The sequence below is a fragment of the Urocitellus parryii genome, chromosome 10 (assembly GCF_045843805.1).
Source record: "Urocitellus parryii isolate mUroPar1 chromosome 10, mUroPar1.hap1, whole genome shotgun sequence".
Lineage (NCBI taxonomy): Eukaryota > Metazoa > Chordata > Mammalia > Rodentia > Sciuridae > Urocitellus > Urocitellus parryii.
The window spans coordinates 138,989,042-139,006,070 of NC_135540.1; the positions used below are offsets into that span (position 1 = coordinate 138,989,042).

Sequence of the window (17,029 nt, forward strand, 5' to 3'; positions counted from 1 at the left end):
AGTGGCCAGGCGGGTTCAGAGCTGAAAGTCACTTGAATGTCAATACCAACCATAAAGATACTAAAGGATGTATTCAAGGTTTGAGAGGATACTACAGTAAACCCAATAGACTGGCCTCAGGGGCTTTATTGAGGTGTTAGAACCCCCACCCCTGAGGCAACCCAGGTCTCCCTGGCTTCTCCCTATCAGGCAAATGCCCCGCTGCCTCCTTTCAAGCCCAACAAATTGCCCGCCAAATGTTCTCTAGATACTTAAGTGATTTCTGTAGCTAACAGCTGCCCCCATATCCAAGTATTCTGGAGCTCTGACATGCAACTTCCTAGTTAAGCTGAAATAAGCCATAAAGCCCACCATCCTGTCAGGCTTTCAAATGTTTGAGTCAATTTTTGCGTTGTGGTTGCAGCGTCAACTCCGACAAGGCTTTATACATACACATGAAGGCTACCCACTCCCAAGAGCTTAAAGAAGGAAAACTATGAGGAAATCTAAGGAACCAAAGTGTACTAGGAGTGGGCATAGTTACAATACTTGCTTTAACAGCCTCACTTAGGTCTAATCAAGAGCTGGTTTCTCAGGACCAGTACAATTGTATGAGGACTATGTTTCAGGAATCTCATTTTGTACAGCCTTAACACTCCTAGGACCTTTCAGTTCAGAGAGGCACTTTTGCTTTTCCTCAAGAATGGTTGGTGGGAAGTGGGGGTCATCCATTTGAGCCTTGGTTATGATCCAGCAAGTATGGAGAACAGGTGATTGCTATAGAGCTAGATATTTGTTTGCTCTCATTACACAAGAGATCACTCAGCACAATTCACCTGGAATCCATTTCCTTCTTCCAATAGGTATTAAGATCTTAACACCTAAATTATGTTCCAGCCAACAAATTATCACAGGGAAAGGAGGGCCAGTAATAGGTCTGCTTTGGAGGACATATGATTGCTATAGAGCTACAGATATTTGTTTAAAGGCTGAAGTTTAAAGTAAGGTGATCAGGATAAAAGTCAGTGATGAAGTACTCCAGAAAGTCACCCAGGTAGATCCCCTAGGCAGAAAGTTTCAAGTAGGAAACTATCAGAGGGTCTGGGAACAGGAACATGCCTGGGATGTTCCTGCAACAAAGATACTGATGTCAGTGCAAAGAGGACGAAGGGACCCCAAGAGTAGTAGTCAGAGGCAACCCTGAGTCCCATCAGACCCTGATGGACTGTTTAAAATCTTCAGTTTGCTTCATAGAACTTGGAGCCCCTACATATTTAAGTCATTTTTAAGAGATAGCTCAGGCACCCTAGAGAACAATGAGGTACAGGTGGAAACTCGTGTGACCAAGGCCCAGGTGAGGGCTGGATTCTGCAGCAGTACCCAGCAGACCAGGTAGCAAGTGAAGATGGATACAGCTTCAAGTACAACCAACAGGATTCAGCAGCTTGAGGAACAATGAGGATCACTGCCAGGTTTCCTAGCATGGGTGTGGGACTTTAAGTATCCTCAAGTGACTAAGAGGTCTTCACTTTAAGGAGGGTGGGTGCGGATGGGGGCTAAAGTCAAGGTTCGAAGCCGCAGTGCTTCGGGGGACTTGGTTTTTCCCTCTGCAGACTTAAGAGGGAGTTCTTTTTCTCTCGCCTTTTTAGGCAACAACCCCCGGTTTTCTTAGCACCCACATCCTTTCGGCCCTTAATTTCTTGGCTTTTAAGAAATTCTCAAGGAGCAGGGAACTAGAAGTACATCCCTTCAAGTTTGGGAACGATTAAGCCACGTTTGCTTTGCAGTCGCCCCGTCGAATTCAATAGAGCTTGACACACGCACGAAATTCACCAGCTCCCGAGAGGCCGAAGCTGGTGCCTTCGTTTTCCTCACAGCCATCTTAACTTTTCAGAAAACGAGATTAGTCATACCCGAAAAGAAAGAAGTACCCTGTTTGCAAAACCAGCACGGGTTTCAAGACTTCTGCAAAAATCAGAAGGCTGCCGGCTCGGGAACGCCCGGCGCCGCCAACCTCAAATTTGGGGAGAGCCCACCCCAAGAACCCGAAAAAGACCCGGACCCGCTCCCACCACCGACCCGCTGTGCCCAAGCCTTCCGCGCTTCGCCCCCTTCAAGAGCAGCAGCTAGTACCCTCCCAGCTTTCCGCCCCGAGAACCCGCACCTTCCCACTCCAGACACCCTTCTGAGAGCGCCTGGGCCCCCGCGCCGCCTTTTCACAGGGCCGCAGCCGCTGTGGGACGTCACTTCCGGGGTGGGCCCGGAGGAGGGGCGCGGCAGCCCGCGCATGCTCCGGAGGCCGCAGCTGCCGAGCCGAGCGCTTGACTATATATGGTCAAAGCTGGGGGCGAGCCGCGCGCGGGGCCGCGCTTCCGGGTTGGGCGCCGCAGCGGCAGCGCGCAGGGCAGGCGCGAGCCGGCCCCGGAGCCTGGCTTCGGACCGCCCCCTCCGCGCCCGGCACGCCCGGCGCCGCCTTCCGCCCGGTCCCAGTCTCCGGACTCGGACTCGGCCTCGGCCTCGGCCAGGTGTGACTCGCGGCGCGGCGGGCCCCGCAAGCTCTCGGCGAGCACGGCGCGGTAACAAGTGGGCGAGGATGCCGTACGAGATCAGTGAGTGCGCGCTGGGCCCCGGGCGGGCGCGGCTGCCGGCCTCGGCGCCCGGCGGCGGGGAGGGTGCGGGTCGGCGGCGCGCCCAGCCGCCCGGGGTGCGGGCCGGCGCCCCCAGCCCCGGCCGCCCGAAGTTGGCGTTGCGGGCCAGGCGGCGGAGCCCGCGCCTCGGAGGGCCTGCCCCGGACATGGACCAGGAAGTCGCGCCAGCCCCTGCGCTCCTCGAAAGTGGCGGCCGCCCCTCCCGCGACAGGCAACAGGTGACCGGCCTCGGCCGGTTCGGGGGCCCCCTCTACTCCCTGGGACCCTCCGCTGGGTCCCGGGCTGCGGCAGGGGCCGCCTCTCACACTTCCTGTGCTTCGTGTCTCCACAGAGAAGGTGTTCGCCAGCCTCCCCCAGGTGGAGAGGGGCGTTTCCAAAATCCTCGGCGGCGACCCTAAGGGCAACAATTTTCTGTACACCAATGGCAAGTGTGTCATCCTGAGGAACATCGACGTGAGTACCCCGCACCCCACCCGTCCTGGTTCGGTCCCTGCCCCTGCGCCCTTCCTGAGGAGTAGGTGAATTCTTTTAGTCTTCCCGCCCCGTGGCCTGGGGTGGGGGAGGTCGCCACGCCCCCTCAGCTTTGGAGCCGCACCTCAGGAGCCCCCAGGCCCCCTTGTTTTGATGGGGAAACTGAGGCCCTAGATTGAGGGATCAGACAGACCCTTATGGGCTTGATCCCTGGTGATTGGGTGACTTGGGCTTCTCTGAGCTCAGTTTTCTCATTTGCAAAATTGAGGTGATGGCCCCCTCCCCCCACACACACACTTCCTCTGACTCCTTGGGGCTGACACTGAATGAGCTGATAGTCCTCAAGGCCAGCCATGCCTGGCACACATTGAGCACTGGGTAAATGGCCCTTACGCAGAATCATATTAATGCCCTTCATTTCCCAGTGCACCGAGCCCAGACTAACACACCCAGTCCTCTGGACTTCATTCTGATCTGCCGCTACCCATCTGAGACTCGGTGAAAACAGGAACCAGTTTATTCCCATGAATCATCCTCTGCAGGCACCTTGTACCCAGGCTGAAAATCCTTCTAGAGCTAGCTAGGGAAGTCCTTGCAAATTCATGGTTTTTTCTCTGTATTGAAATAACCCAATCTGTTTGTTTAAAAAAAAAAAAAAAAAAAAACCCACTTCCAGGATTGCTTCTCCCATACTCAGCCTGGGAGGTGAAACCCTGAGTAGAAGCAGGAGGAGCCAGCAAGGCCATTTGGGAGGGTTTCTGTGCTGTGTTTAGGTGTGGGATTGATAAGGTTGGGTTTGACTGATTTGCTCACCAGAGATGTTGGCTTCAACTCAATCTCTGCTGTTAGGTACCTTTGGCGGGTCAAGGTTGTGGCTCATCATAGGCCCTTAACCTTACAGCTAGCTGCCTGTGGGAAAGCAGGGGATCTGTGGGCCTGTTTCCATGTGTGTAAGAGCAGAGACTACTTCTTGGTTTGAGGTGGTGCTGGCTATGTCCTTTTCTTCCTGGGTAAGCCATCCTGTTATGGATGTTCTTCTACTGAAGATGGAGCTCTGTCAGTGGATTCTGCCTGCCAATGATTGCTGGGCACCTCAAATGATGAGGTGGGTGGGAGTGAACCTGCCTTGAAGATGCTAACACCTTGCTAGTCACGTGGATTCATAGAAAGCTGTCTCTGCCATGCTCAGAGCTGGGGAATAGTCATCAAAAACTTAAAATGGACTGGGCACTATGTTGCACGCCTGTAATCCCAGTAACTCGGGAAGCTGAGGCAGGAGGATTGTGAGTTCAAAGCCAGCCTCAGCAACTTAGCAAGGCCCCAAACAACTCAGTGAGACCCTGTCTTTAATTAAAATACAAAAAAGGCCTGGGGGTGTGGCTAAGTGGTTAACCACCTTTGTGTTCAATCCCTGGTACCAAAAAAGAAAAGGAAAAAAAAAAAAAAACTTGGAATGAAGTTCTGGATTTGGAGAAGGTAAAATTGAAGTGGCCTCAAGCAGGCACTCAGTAGTTTGGTAGTAAAGGTGCACTAAAGTATTTTCAGGGATGTGGAACAGTATTTGGCTTGGTCCCCAAGATCACCTCCCAATATCATTGCAGTCTATTCACTTCCATCTAGAACTGCATGGAGTAACCCTGGCTACTATTATGCTGGTGTCCCTCCCACGTGGCCTGTTATTGCATAGAGGATCCTGCCCAGCCAGGTGGTAGAGGCCAGGGATGAGTGCCCCTTTGCAAGGACTTAGCCCAATGAAGCCTCTTCTGCCTATGCTTTCTGAGGTCCTCATTCACACCTCTCTCCAGGGCTCACCATTCCCAACTGAAGGCACATCCCCTTCCCTTCCTACCTAGTTTTTAAGTTCCTGTAGTGCTTAAACAGCATGAGCTGCCTGCCACTACTACATCCCTCCCTGTACTGGATGTTGTAAGGCACTTGGTTGTTCGGTGGGCAGCTGGTCTTCAAGTAAAAGAGGGTAAAGATTTTTATTGGGGCAGAGTATCTCTGGAGAAAAGTGAGGTATGGATTCTCATGAACATTCAGGGTATAGGAAGAAAGATGGTCTGCTTAGAATACAAGCTTAGGGAAAAGGAAGATCATGGGAGATTGAGATATCTAGTTGGCATATCACACTCAATATACCCCAAGCCACTTTTTGAGTTTTGTACGTGCTCCCCCTGACCCCAAGAAAGTGACTTCATCCCTCCAGCAGTTAAAGCTTGTGACCTGGAACTCCACTGTGTCCCCCACTTCCTGCCCCACCACAGTTGATTCTCCAGGTCCAGCTGGCTCTGCATTAAAAGTATCTGCAGAATTCTGACAAATTAGCAGTCTTCTACTTCTATCTGCATTCACACTACCATCTTCTCCCACCTGGATTATTGCCCAGAAGAACCTGAAACTGGCCAGACAATTCTCCCAGCTTCCACCCTTGCTGCCCAGTAGTCGGCTCTTAACATGAGCTGGCATTGTGTTCAGGCACATGGGATCAAGTCTCCTTGGTGCTTACTCTCCAGTGGCCTTGCTTTCTGAGTGAAAGCTAGAGTTCTTCAGTAGAGGAGGCCTCCTCATCCCCTCTGGCAGCTCCAGTCCTGCTTGCTTCTTGGACATGCTCCACATCCTTTTTAGAACTATTGCTTGCCCTTGCCTGGATGTTCTCCCTCAGGTAACTGTGGTCTTGCTCCCTCCTCCCTTCCTCCCAAAGTCTCTGTTCATATGTATCTTTATTAGAAGGGTTACCCCTAATTAGCATTTCTACACACTCCTCTGTTACAGTAAGTGGCAGGTAGACCACTGCCCCCTGTAACTAGATGCCTGCCTTTGGTCCCATCTAGACATTGGCCTCAGGAAAGCAGGGCTTTCCCCATTTCAGACACAGTATGTCCTCACCCTGGAAGAGTGTCTGGCACAGGCAGTTGCTCAAAAGTTACAGTTGGTTGAAGTACCAAGCTTTTCCTGACTGAGTCGAGGTAAAGTTCTGTTAATTTAGGTGGCTGGACCTAGGTTTTTGTGGAACCCATCTTTTAAACTCACTGGAGAGAACTCTTGTCAACTTTCTACTGAGAACTACCTATCATTTATTTTGTTGATTTGTGAACCCAACATAATGGCACTTGCTAAATGAAGGGATTTTTTTTATCTTTTTCAACACATCCCATGCCTCACTTAAAGGAGAAATTCTCTCCAGGGTTATAGTAATGTAGTGGTGTGATAGTGGCCATCTATCTAGGAACTAATTGTCCCAAGAGAGAGCTCCTGGAGTAAGGTTGCAGTGAGCAGCATGGGCTACTTGCTTGGCAAGAAGCAACCCAAGGAGGGGATATTGGTGCATGCAGAGGGCTTCATGAAGGTGTCCCGTGGGCTGGTGTCTACTCAGGTCTGTGGAGGTTCCTTCTTGGCTGCAAGGTCCTTAGACACTACTACCTTGAGGCCCATGTTGCCCCTGCCTTGTCTGACCTGTGCAGACACCAGAGGCTTACTCCAGGGGCTGTGGAAGAACCTCATGGTGATTTATGCCAGGATCACTCCACTTGCTCCTGAAAACAAACTTTCTGACAGTTCTGCCATGCTGGCAAGTGTGGGACTGACTTTTTTTTTAAAGTGTCCAGTTCCTAGATTCTGGAATTAAAATACACATTTGAGGAAATTATGTCTATAAAATTGAATTTTAAGGAGTGAAGTGTTTGTAATAGTTTGACATTGCTTTGTAGCCAGGTTCTGTGTCGGTGAACTTAATTTCTTGAGCAAGATGTAGACCAGTTTGGAAGTTGTTGAACACACCAGGTTTCACTTGGCATGATCTGCTACCTGTCCATGCAGAAGGACCCATTGTATGTCCCTGCACGTGTGGGTAATGGGACAGAGCTTGAAGACTTAGGTCCCTTGTCTGGTCTTATACTTGCAAGGAGAGGTGAGGTTAGAAGCCTTAGCCGCACAGAGCACACTGTAGTGGGAAGGAATTAAATGAGTTCAGGCAGCAGAAGGAAATGGTGTGCTGATCCCCCGGGCACACGCATCCTCTGGAGCCAGGAACCCCAAGAGAGCCTTCAGCCTCACCCCCTGACCAGTGAGGGGAAGCAGTGGCTGTTGAGTTGGGAATCCTTCTCAGAACTATTGCTTGCCCTTGCCTGGATAGTCTCCCTTAGGTGACTACAGCTCTTGCTCCCTCCTCCCTCCCTAAGTCTCTGCTCATGTGTGTCTTTATTAGAAGGACTTCCCCTTCTAATAAGGGAACTCACTTTTGAGTTGGGAACAGCATCTGATGAGGCTGGGGTGGTCTGTGAGCAGATAGTGTTGGTGGTGGGGTAGGCAGCCCTGTGCTGGAGAGCACTGGAGCCCTTAGAAAAGGTAGGCAGACAAGTGGTAAGATCAAGCTTGCAGTGGCAGGCTTGAGGCAGGGAGACAAGTTTGGAAGTTGCTCCCAGGTGAATGCATGATGGACTCGTGGGTGGGCGCAGCCATCCCTTGGTTCCTGGTACTCAACGCCCTGGTGAACCATGCCTGTAAGCCAAGGGCTGAGACTAATCACTGGCTCTCAGGAGGGGTGGGTTTTGCCCCCACCCTCATCTCCCTGTGAGCTGTTTGGCAATGTTTGAAGACATTTTTGTGCTACTGGTATCTAGTGGGTAGAAGCCAAAGATACCGTTAAACATCCTACAACACGGAGAATCATCCTCTAACAGAATTATTGGACCCAAAATGCCAGTGTGCTCCTTTTGAGAACCCCGATAAATGACGTTCTGACACCAGATTAAAGCACTTTGCAAGAATCACCAGAGCTTTGAGAACATGAGAGAAGAGCCAGCCATGCAGCAGGGTAGTAAGGAGCTGCTGGAGGAGCAGCACATTACTGTTGGGTCTTGGGGGCTGAGAAAGAGTTCTCAGGGAAGAGGTTTGAGACACAGCATCTTTGAGGAAATAGCGCTGGGATTCTCATCCAGGACTCCTGTAGAGTGGCCTTGATGTGTTTCTTTCCTGTGGGGGAGGACAGGGGAGTGATATCACAACCATCTTTGAGGTTAAAAAAAAAAAGGTTGCAGCCTCCCTCTTCAGGCAGTGGGGAGAGAGTCCTGTGGGCCATTCTGTGGAAGCCGCACTGGCTCAGGTTGCACAGAGGAATCCTTCTGTGTCCTTCACCCTGGGGAGGGCCCTTTCTTCCTCTGTCCCATCTAAGAGCCAGGCAATGTGCCCTTTGCCCAAGAAATGTCTCCAGGTTCCCAGCTTTGCTGGCTTGCTTGTCACTTCTTCCTGAAGGACGTATAAAAGGGCCATCTCACCTCTGTATTCCGTCCCTAGCCCTACCTCTCTGGTCAGCTGCTGAGCTGCAGGAGCACTGCCATTCACTACCCCGTGCCTCTTAGGGCAGGTCAGTGCATTGCATGCAGGGTATCCTGGCACTTGTACTTGCCTCATTCTCTTCTGTGTTCGTACCTGGAAGAACAAGTAGGGAGCATGTTACTATGGGCAGCATGAGGTGTAGCCGAGTCAGCTCTCACAGCAGGTATGCTCTCTGCCTTCACCTTAGGGTCTGTTGGATGTGGGCTGCCATTCATCTTTTTCCAGGTGAGGATACTGACACTGGGGGAAGATGCTAGGACTTGAACCCTTTAGCTGTCCCTAAGACTTCCTAGGTGACTACTCAGTAATGTCCTGGCTGGGTAGACAAGTGCGGGCAGAAGTGAGGTGATACTGTCTTGGTAGTCCATGAGAGATACTGATGCACTCAGGGATCACACGGCCATCCACACAGGCTGGGCCTCCAGGGCTGGCACAGGGCAGGTGTTGGGTAATTCTTTGAGAAAAGGAACAAGTTGCACTTTTCAAGATCTGTCTGTGGGACAGTGCAGCCAAGAGCTGAGCCTTTGGGTTCAGCCTTCCCTAGGTATGAGATCTCTTCTGAAAGTGCAAAGGTTTATCTCGCTTCTTTGGAGCTGTGTTTCTGCAGCGATTCAGATTTTGGCCTTGGTCAGCAGGGCCCTGCACTGCACATACGTTTAGCACATAGGCCCAGCCCAGCAGGATCTGCTCTCAGGCCTGGAAGTGTGTGTTCTTGTTGCCCAGGTTGGCACTGCTAGAAGCCCAAGGTTTCCACTGTGGGCTCCCTGGTGCCCTCAGCAACTAAAGTGCACAGAGGCCCCATTTGTAGTGCTTGTCTGCCTGTTTCAACATTTTGGTTGGGAGACCTGTCCAACATTGGACCATGTTCTGTCAGTGTCACTTCGAGCTAGGAATTGAGCAAGCCAAGCTGTGGGACCCTGGGCCATCACAGCTGGCCTGTCGGTTACCCCTACCTCTGACCTGGCCACCCCCCCCCCCCATCTATTTCTCACTGCTTGAGACTAAGAACACCCAAGGCAAGAGAACCTTGGAAGCTGCAGGGGTGGCTAGGCTGGGTGCTCCCTTGGGTAGAGCATGACTGAGTTGTGCACAGCTGTGTGCTTGTTTGCAGGACAGACTGAAGGTGTAGGGGGAGTCTTTCCAGCTTCTCCTGTTTGACAGGATTCCCAGGGAAGAGAGGACTGCGGTACAGACAGGACATCCATGTGAGGGGGGGTGGGAGGAGTATTAGAGGTGTCAAAAGACAGACTGAGGGAAGTAGAGGGAATGGCTAGAAAGCCACTGTCGCGTGTCCTCAAGAGGGACAGGAAAACTGAATTGGGAGTGGGTGGGAAAAGGAAATGCTCGGGAGCTAGTGGAGACTGGGCAGTCCCTTGGTCGAGGTCCACTGGGCCTCTTGTGCCTGGGCTCCCTGCTTTCTGCCTGTAATCCTGAGTTTTGGAATTGCTTGAGCCCATTCAGCCTATAGGGGCGCTGGAGAGGGACTTGGGAGGTGGGTCGTATCCCCTCACCGAGGAGACATACCCACAGTGGTAACTGCACGTCCCTGCTCCTGCAGTGGCTTTCCTCCCAACTCACCTCTTCACTCCAGGACTCCTCCACACATGGGCTGCTCACCTGAATTCTGTCTTCAGGACAACAGGAGACCCTGGGGTGGGGTGGGGGATTGGGGAGGGCATCTGCAGGGCAAGGACATGGGCTGTCAGCGAGTTTGGATTGGGCCTCACACCCAGAGTGACACACTGGGGGCAGGGGAAGTGTGCCACCTTCCTGGCATAGTAACGGCCTCCCACTGTGAGCTGAGGAGGGTGGGAGGAGGCTGGATGACTCAGATGTAAGTCATTATCTGTAATTTGGAGTCTCTCACCCCATAGCTGACCCAGTTGTATGTGGAATACAAAGGAGAGTGAGTGAGTGATTCATCTGGCCGCGCGGGATTCTGTGCCCTGTGGGGCTCCACACACCATGTCTGCAAACACCCTGGCCATTTAGGGGATGGAATTTCAGGGGTAGGACTTCCTCCAGTGGCCCCTGCCTAGTCATCTTCCATTCCTGGATGCCCTTCCTTTCCGAGGGGACCCCACCCTTGGAGGGTAGTGCAGCCTAGGGAGGAGGTCACTGCCCTCGGGATTGGCTTGGTCATCTGTAGAGTCTGGTGAGCTCCCTCTGTGAGTGCAGGGCCCTCAGTCAGCTGGAATGGACACTGAGCTAGTGTCTTGGGGTCAGCCACATGCTCTGTGAGGGAACTTGAATCATGTCAGAGGACCAGTCTGAGCAGGTGGGGTTGGGTTAGGCAGATGGAAGGTGGACACTGGGCATCTTGGCCTCCATAAGGATGTGATAATAGACAAAGTGAACAGCTTGAGTCCTGAGGAGTCTTATCTAGTCTCACGACTGGCTACAGTCAGGAAGAAAAACCCTCTTGGCTCCCAGCAATCATTCTGCCCTGATTGTCTGCTTTCTGTCTTAGTCTTTCTGCAGATATGGCTTTCATTCCTTGTGGAGATACCCTGAGAGCAGGGCTGTTGTTTGGGTGTAGGGTGTGTGTGAACAACCTGTGCAGCTGAATCGTTTGCAACTAAGATTTTGTGTTTCCACAGCATTGTCTGAACATCCCCTCACCCCTTCATCCTTGCCAGCATGCAGTGATGTTGGTCTTTTTAATTTTACTGATACTAGCGGGTGTGTACTGGTATAGTTTTGGTTTTGATTTCCCAAGATTAATGACATTGAGCCCCTGTTCGTATGCTTATTTGCCATTCATAATGACTTCTTTGGATACTCTATATCTCTATTTTACTCGAAAATGTTTATTTCAAAGTGGATTAAGTTATGAATCACATATACCAAATAATGCTGTTAAGTCTTAACGTGAACTTTTTTCCTCCCCAAAAGTCGGACATAGCCAGCTGCTGCTCCTTTACTGAGCACATGTTACTTGCTAAAAGCCATGAGGTAAAGAGATAAATGTCTCAGGAATGTGCTAATGCCTTGGAGGCATGGAAGAACCAGGAGGGGCCACCTTGGGAGCTTCCTTGAGAAGATGCTGCTTAAATTGGGATAGTGGATGCAAAGTGCCTTGTGGCTGGCAAGGGAACAGTGCTCAGAGAGGCAGAAGTCACATGAGCATGGCAGAAGGTGCCAAGTGTTGGTTGGGCTGTAGGTTAGGGCCATCTCAGTCTTTGGGGTGAAGGCCTGCCTGAATGGACAAGCCCCTGGGAAGTTGTTGGGTAAAAGGGAGAAGGGAGGGGATTATGGCATCCTGTTTCCTCCCCTGTGGACTTGCTGTGTCTTCTGGGGTAGGAAGCTGCCTCTTTTCCAGGGATTTCTGGTATACAGAGAGCTGACATCAGGAGCCAGAGACTCTAGAAAGCTACCTCTCTGCTCCTTCCCTGAAGCAAGTGCCAGTGGAACCTGAGAACAGCCATTGTGGGTATAGAGAGATGCAGGACAGGCAACCACTTGTTCACACCTTGTTGCTGAATATTGAAGATGCTCCTAGTCCCTAGTACTGGCCCCATCCTTGCCACAAAGTCCAGCCAGCCTTTGGTAGTGCCTCAAAGAAGCACGGGAACGTGGGGAATCAGCATGTCTTCCCAAGCCAAGGGTTCTGACAGATGGCTCCAAGCTCAGAGCCAGGAGCTGCCCTAGATGACACCAGACACAGGGGTGACCTGGGTAGGATGGGTACTCCCTGGCAGTGGCGACTTCAGGAGAGTACGCACCCAGTGGCTTCTACATCACCTCTGGAGGTACCTGAATGAGCATAGCCAAATGCTGCATCTGCTCATAGCTCCCCACAAACAGGAAGAAGCTAGTTTCAGGATTCTTTTTTAATCAAACTCGGTACAAATGCACACTCTACAAGTATATTTATGTGTTGTGGAAATTACACAAAAGCAGATGAAAGAAGATTTACCTAAACTCAAGAAAGGTGGGCGGGCAAATGGGAGTACTCCAGGATTTCCCCTCTGTTACTCTTAAAGGTGTTCATAGGTGAATTTGGAGGGAAGGGAGCTGTTGGCCTCTGTTCCTTCCACTGACTGTGCTCTTCTCCCTACAGAACCCAGCTGTTGCGGACATCTACACAGAGCACGCCCACCAGGTTGTGGTGGCTAAGTACGCACCCAGTGGCTTCTACATCGCCTCTGGAGGTACCTGAATGAGCATGGTTCCTGGATGCTTGTGGTGTGGCTCAGAACCAGTCCTGCTCCCAGCTTGAAGGGGGGGGGGGGTGTGTGCAGATTTTAGTTAAGAAGTGAGAGAACCAAGGTGATTAGTTTTAGTTGGAACCAACAAGGACATCTATGCCTCCAAAATGCCCCATTTCAGACCTAATCTTTGTTCAAGAAAGTACATGTTGTATTTTGGAATGTTTCAGTAGGTTCCAATTTTGAGATCAGCAGAAACATTTCTGTGTGATTGTCCCCAGGCCTCTGTTGGTCGTTACATCATGATATGTTGGTGCTAGGGGGTGTGAGAGTGTGGTGTGTGTTTTGTAGCTGTGTTTTGTGTCATCCTTATCCATTGCTCCTTTCCCAGCTGGCCTCAGAGCAAGTTCTGGCCTTTGCCCTTTCCAGCCTGGCTTTCTGTATGGCTCAGTAGGGGGCTGGGCCAAAGGAAGGGGGTATGAGGATCTTTGCATTTTTTGGGAGTTTTACTCATTTACCTGGTCAAACTCTTTGAGGTAGAGTTTAGCCCTTTACAGATGAGAAAGGGAGGCACAGAAGGTAGAGGGCACATTCTATATCTCATTAATTTGCTCATTCCTTCATTCATATACTCAACAAATATCTGTGGCCTGTGTTCAGCCCCAGGGAGGGCTATCTGAATGAGCTGATGTGGGCTTCATCAGCATTGCTGGAAAGTGACAGTTGGGAGGGAATTCTGAATTACCCAACCAGGAGAGAGAGGACCAGGATTTTCAGGTGCTATAGCCATTTTGTCTGCACCACCCTCACACTGTGCGTGGTGACATGTGACCACTCCCTGCAGCTCTTTATGTGGGTCATGGTGGCCTGCAGGGTTGAGGGACCCAGGCTCTCCCCTTATTACTTCTGCAGGCAGTTATTCAGCTTGGCTTCCTGGTCCTTGGTTTTCTGTTCTTAAGCTGGGGCACTGAGTGCCTCCTTAAAGGGCAGGAGGATCCAAAGAAGCAACATGTGCCATGGTACCTAGCCCAGGTCTTACATGAGTGGGTACCTGACACCAGGGTGACCATTTTATTCATCACTGAAGCAAGGGCATGCTTTAGAGAAGGGGTTTCTGTTTCATCCTGTTCTGAAGCAGGATGACCTGTGTGCTAATGGCTGCTGACAGCCTGCTGTGGTCACAAAGAAGAGCTGGGCCAGAAGTCTGGGATAGAGTAGGCACTTAATAGTTTTTATGTTTAGGTCTACTCTGACTGCATCTTAAAATTTACTCTAATCCTATAGTTTATTTTAGCCCAATACCCACCCCCACCTGGTTGTGGCCTTGCTTGCCAGCAAAATGTCTTCATTTAAGCCTCAAAATTTGACCCTGGTGCCTTTTTAAATTGTGTCCAATACCAGGTGCTCTGAGAAGTTTTCTCAGGAGAGAAAAGTGGCTGATGAAGGTGTCCGCCCAGCTTGGCACAGCTCCCACGCTGTCTGCCCCAGCAGAGAGCCTGTCATCTCAGGCCTGGCCTCCCTATCCCCAGGGGCCTTTCAACAGGACAGACGTCAGTGGCCTTCAGATCTAATGCAGAACCGTGCAGCAGCCTGGCATAAAAGATGGCCTACATAAATGAGTGACCCCCAGCTTGAGGTTCTCCTCTTAAAAGTGGGTTGTAATTTTTTTTTTTTTTTTAAGTATCCAGACATGATGGAGGAGTCAAGGTTTTGGGGTAGAGATTATATTTTTGTATTTTTAATCCATTTCTTTGAGTAGAGCAAAGTGACTGTTAAGGGTTACAGTGGAACATTTGCTGCAGAGATGAGGGCCCTGGGCTAAAAATAGTGTGGATGAGGGTTTGGAGTGTGGAGGCCTGGAAAGACTCTGGCTTGTGAGTGGAGACTGGTGCCTGGTGTGGCATTAGAGTCCCAGTACCTTGGGAAGCCACAGCTTACTCCCAGAAAGCCCCAGCCCTCTGGGGCCAGGAGATGCTGTTAGTCAACAGCTGCTGGAGAACAGAACCTTCTGGAAGACTTCTACCAGCACTGAATAAGACTTGAGCTCTGGGAGTTCACACTCCCATGTTGTAATCCTTGGAGTGCAGGATCATTTCCGGGGCAGCCTCCATTCTCTTTTCAGCAACTTCCTCAGGGGTAGCTTTGATGTTGGTCTGCCATTTCTTGCAGGCCCCTTGGCATCTGGGCAGTGATGCCCAGATAGCCCTTGGAGTGCAGCAGTGGCCTCAAGGCAAGATACCTGGTTTCGCCCTATGCCCAGGGAAGGCTTTCTAGAGGAAGAGCTGACTGCCCAGAGATGAAAGAGTTGCTGAGATCTCCTTAGGGACTGGAAAGCTGGCCCTGCCCACTGCTCCATCCCATGGTATTTGCTGAGTGGCTGTGTACCGTGGCACTTGTGGAGTGTAGGGATAATGCAGATACACCAAGCACAGTTACTGGATATGGTGACACATACCTATAATCCCAGTTACTTGGGAGACGAGGCAAGAGGAGTGTGGGTTTTCAGGACTGCCCAGGCAAACTTAGTGAGACCATCTCAAATTTTTTTTTTTTTTTTTTTTGTAAAGGGGATGGAGATCTAGCTTTGACATAGAATATGCCTGGGTTCTAACCCCAGTACCAGGGGAAAATGACAGCTATTTCCCTCAGCTAGCTCCTCATCCAGGTATGGACCATAGCCTGCTGGGGAAGGAGCTCTTCCCTGACACCACTATCTCCTACACTGTGTAATTTCTCTGCCTGGTCTTATCTCAGCCAATAGACCATTGCAGGTATGCCTCTTTCACTGTGCTTTTCCTCCAAGGCCCTCTGCAGGGCAGATACTTGGCCTGTGTGGGTCAAGGTTTGACCACTGCTGTGGGCCTAGGCCCATCAGATTCAGGCCTCGGTGCCTGATCCCCAGGCTCCCTGTCTCTGCCCCAGCTGCTTCTGGAAAGAACGAAATAAACAAGCAAGGCCTAGTTAATACGTGAGGCCAATCATCTGATGGGGGAGGATGCCAGTCAGGGAATGGAGCTGCAGCTAGCAGGAGGATCAGCAGCAGGTCTGTGAGCCTAGGAGATGGAAAAGCTGGGCCCTGTCCTGTGACGTGCTGGGACACCCTCTGCCCTGTCCTGTTGAGCATCATCTTCCCTGTGGGGCAGCATAGCCCCTGAATGTGCCCAAGCACAGCAGAACATGTGGCTGTGGTAAGCATGGGTGAAGGTATGTATGTGTGAGGTTGTGCAGGCTTGTCCTCTCCAGTGCTGCCAATTCTGCTGGCTCCACCCCTACATCCCTGACCATTCCCAGCCTGTTTATTAGCAAGGGGACTTAACTAAGCAGGTCAGTTGTCTCTGGAACACCCCTTGGCAGCATGCCAGCCTTTCTTCCTGAACCCCATCCAGAGGTGACAGAGGCCCCCCATGTGTTCCCCCATGCATCTGCAGATATCACTGCCCTGCTGTGTCTAGGCGCTGGCTCTGTTTGCACATGGGGAAGGGTCTTTCTGCAAAGCCACAGTAAACTCATAGCATGTACTCACTGGGGACTAGGACTTCACATGTTAGTTTCAGCATCCCTGAGTGATGACAGTATTCTTTTTCCTGTAGTAGGTAGGACCACAAAGAGCCCTCATGACTTGTTTGAGGCCCACAGAGCTCACACTTAGCCGAGGTTGAATTTGGATCCAGCACTGGCTCCCAAGACCAGGCGCATAATAGTTGCCCTACACTGCTTCTGCTCTGCACTCCCTTAGTGTGGGAGAAAGAAACGGAAGCGCTTTTTACTGGAACCTGCTGCTGAGTTTGTCCAGGCTCACTGCAGTGGCCTGGAGTCCCCCCAGAGAAGCTATGCCTACCTGCTTGAAGGATGAGGCATAGGTTCTAAGGCCTTAACAGAATAGCCAGACACAGTGGAGCATGTCTGTAATCCCAGCTACTTGGGAGCCTTAGGCAGAAAGATCCATTGCAAGTTCAAGGTCAGCCTTGGCAGCTTAAGACCCTCTCTTAAAACAAAAATAAAAGCTGGGAATGAAGCTCAGTGGTAGATCACCCTCGAGTTCAATACCCAGTAGCACGAGAAAAATTTAGTGTGAAGTGCTATTATTTCTTCCTGCAGCCAACACTGCTTGCTGATTTGGGAAGCGTGTGTTGGGACTTTTGCTTACTGGTAGCATCATGGTTGTGTCCACTGCTGGTGCTGCGCTGACGGCAGAACTGGCTCAACATTCTGAACACAGCTCCCATTCATTCATTGCTTCTGCCGTGGCCGTCTTGTGAGAGCATCTTTCTCTGCCCCAGATCCTAGGAATGGGATGGTTCATGTGCATGTGTGATAAGTGGGGCTGCCGTCTCCCTGGCGGAGCACACCGGAGAGGTACAGTGGTGCTGTTCCAGAGTGGAGTCCTGTTCTGAGTGGACTTGGTGGTCTGAGGCCTGAGCACCATTTGGATGCCCTCATTCA

The 17,029-nt window shown here is 51.2% G+C and overlaps 1 protein-coding gene across 1 annotated transcript in view; it reads left to right on the forward strand.

Annotated features, from left to right (window-relative positions):
• The first annotated feature begins 2,382 nt into the window (after positions 1-2,382).
• Positions 2,383-17,029, forward strand: part of Wdr1 (WD repeat domain 1) — a 40,746-nt gene continuing 26,099 nt past the window's right edge. The window contains exons 1-3 of the mRNA XM_026402887.2: positions 2,383-2,588; positions 2,959-3,080; positions 12,499-12,589. Coding sequence (XP_026258672.1) covers positions 2,573-2,588; positions 2,959-3,080; positions 12,499-12,589 — 229 coding nt within the window. The 5' untranslated portion in view covers positions 2,383-2,572. The remainder of the gene's footprint in view (positions 2,589-2,958; positions 3,081-12,498; positions 12,590-17,029) is intronic.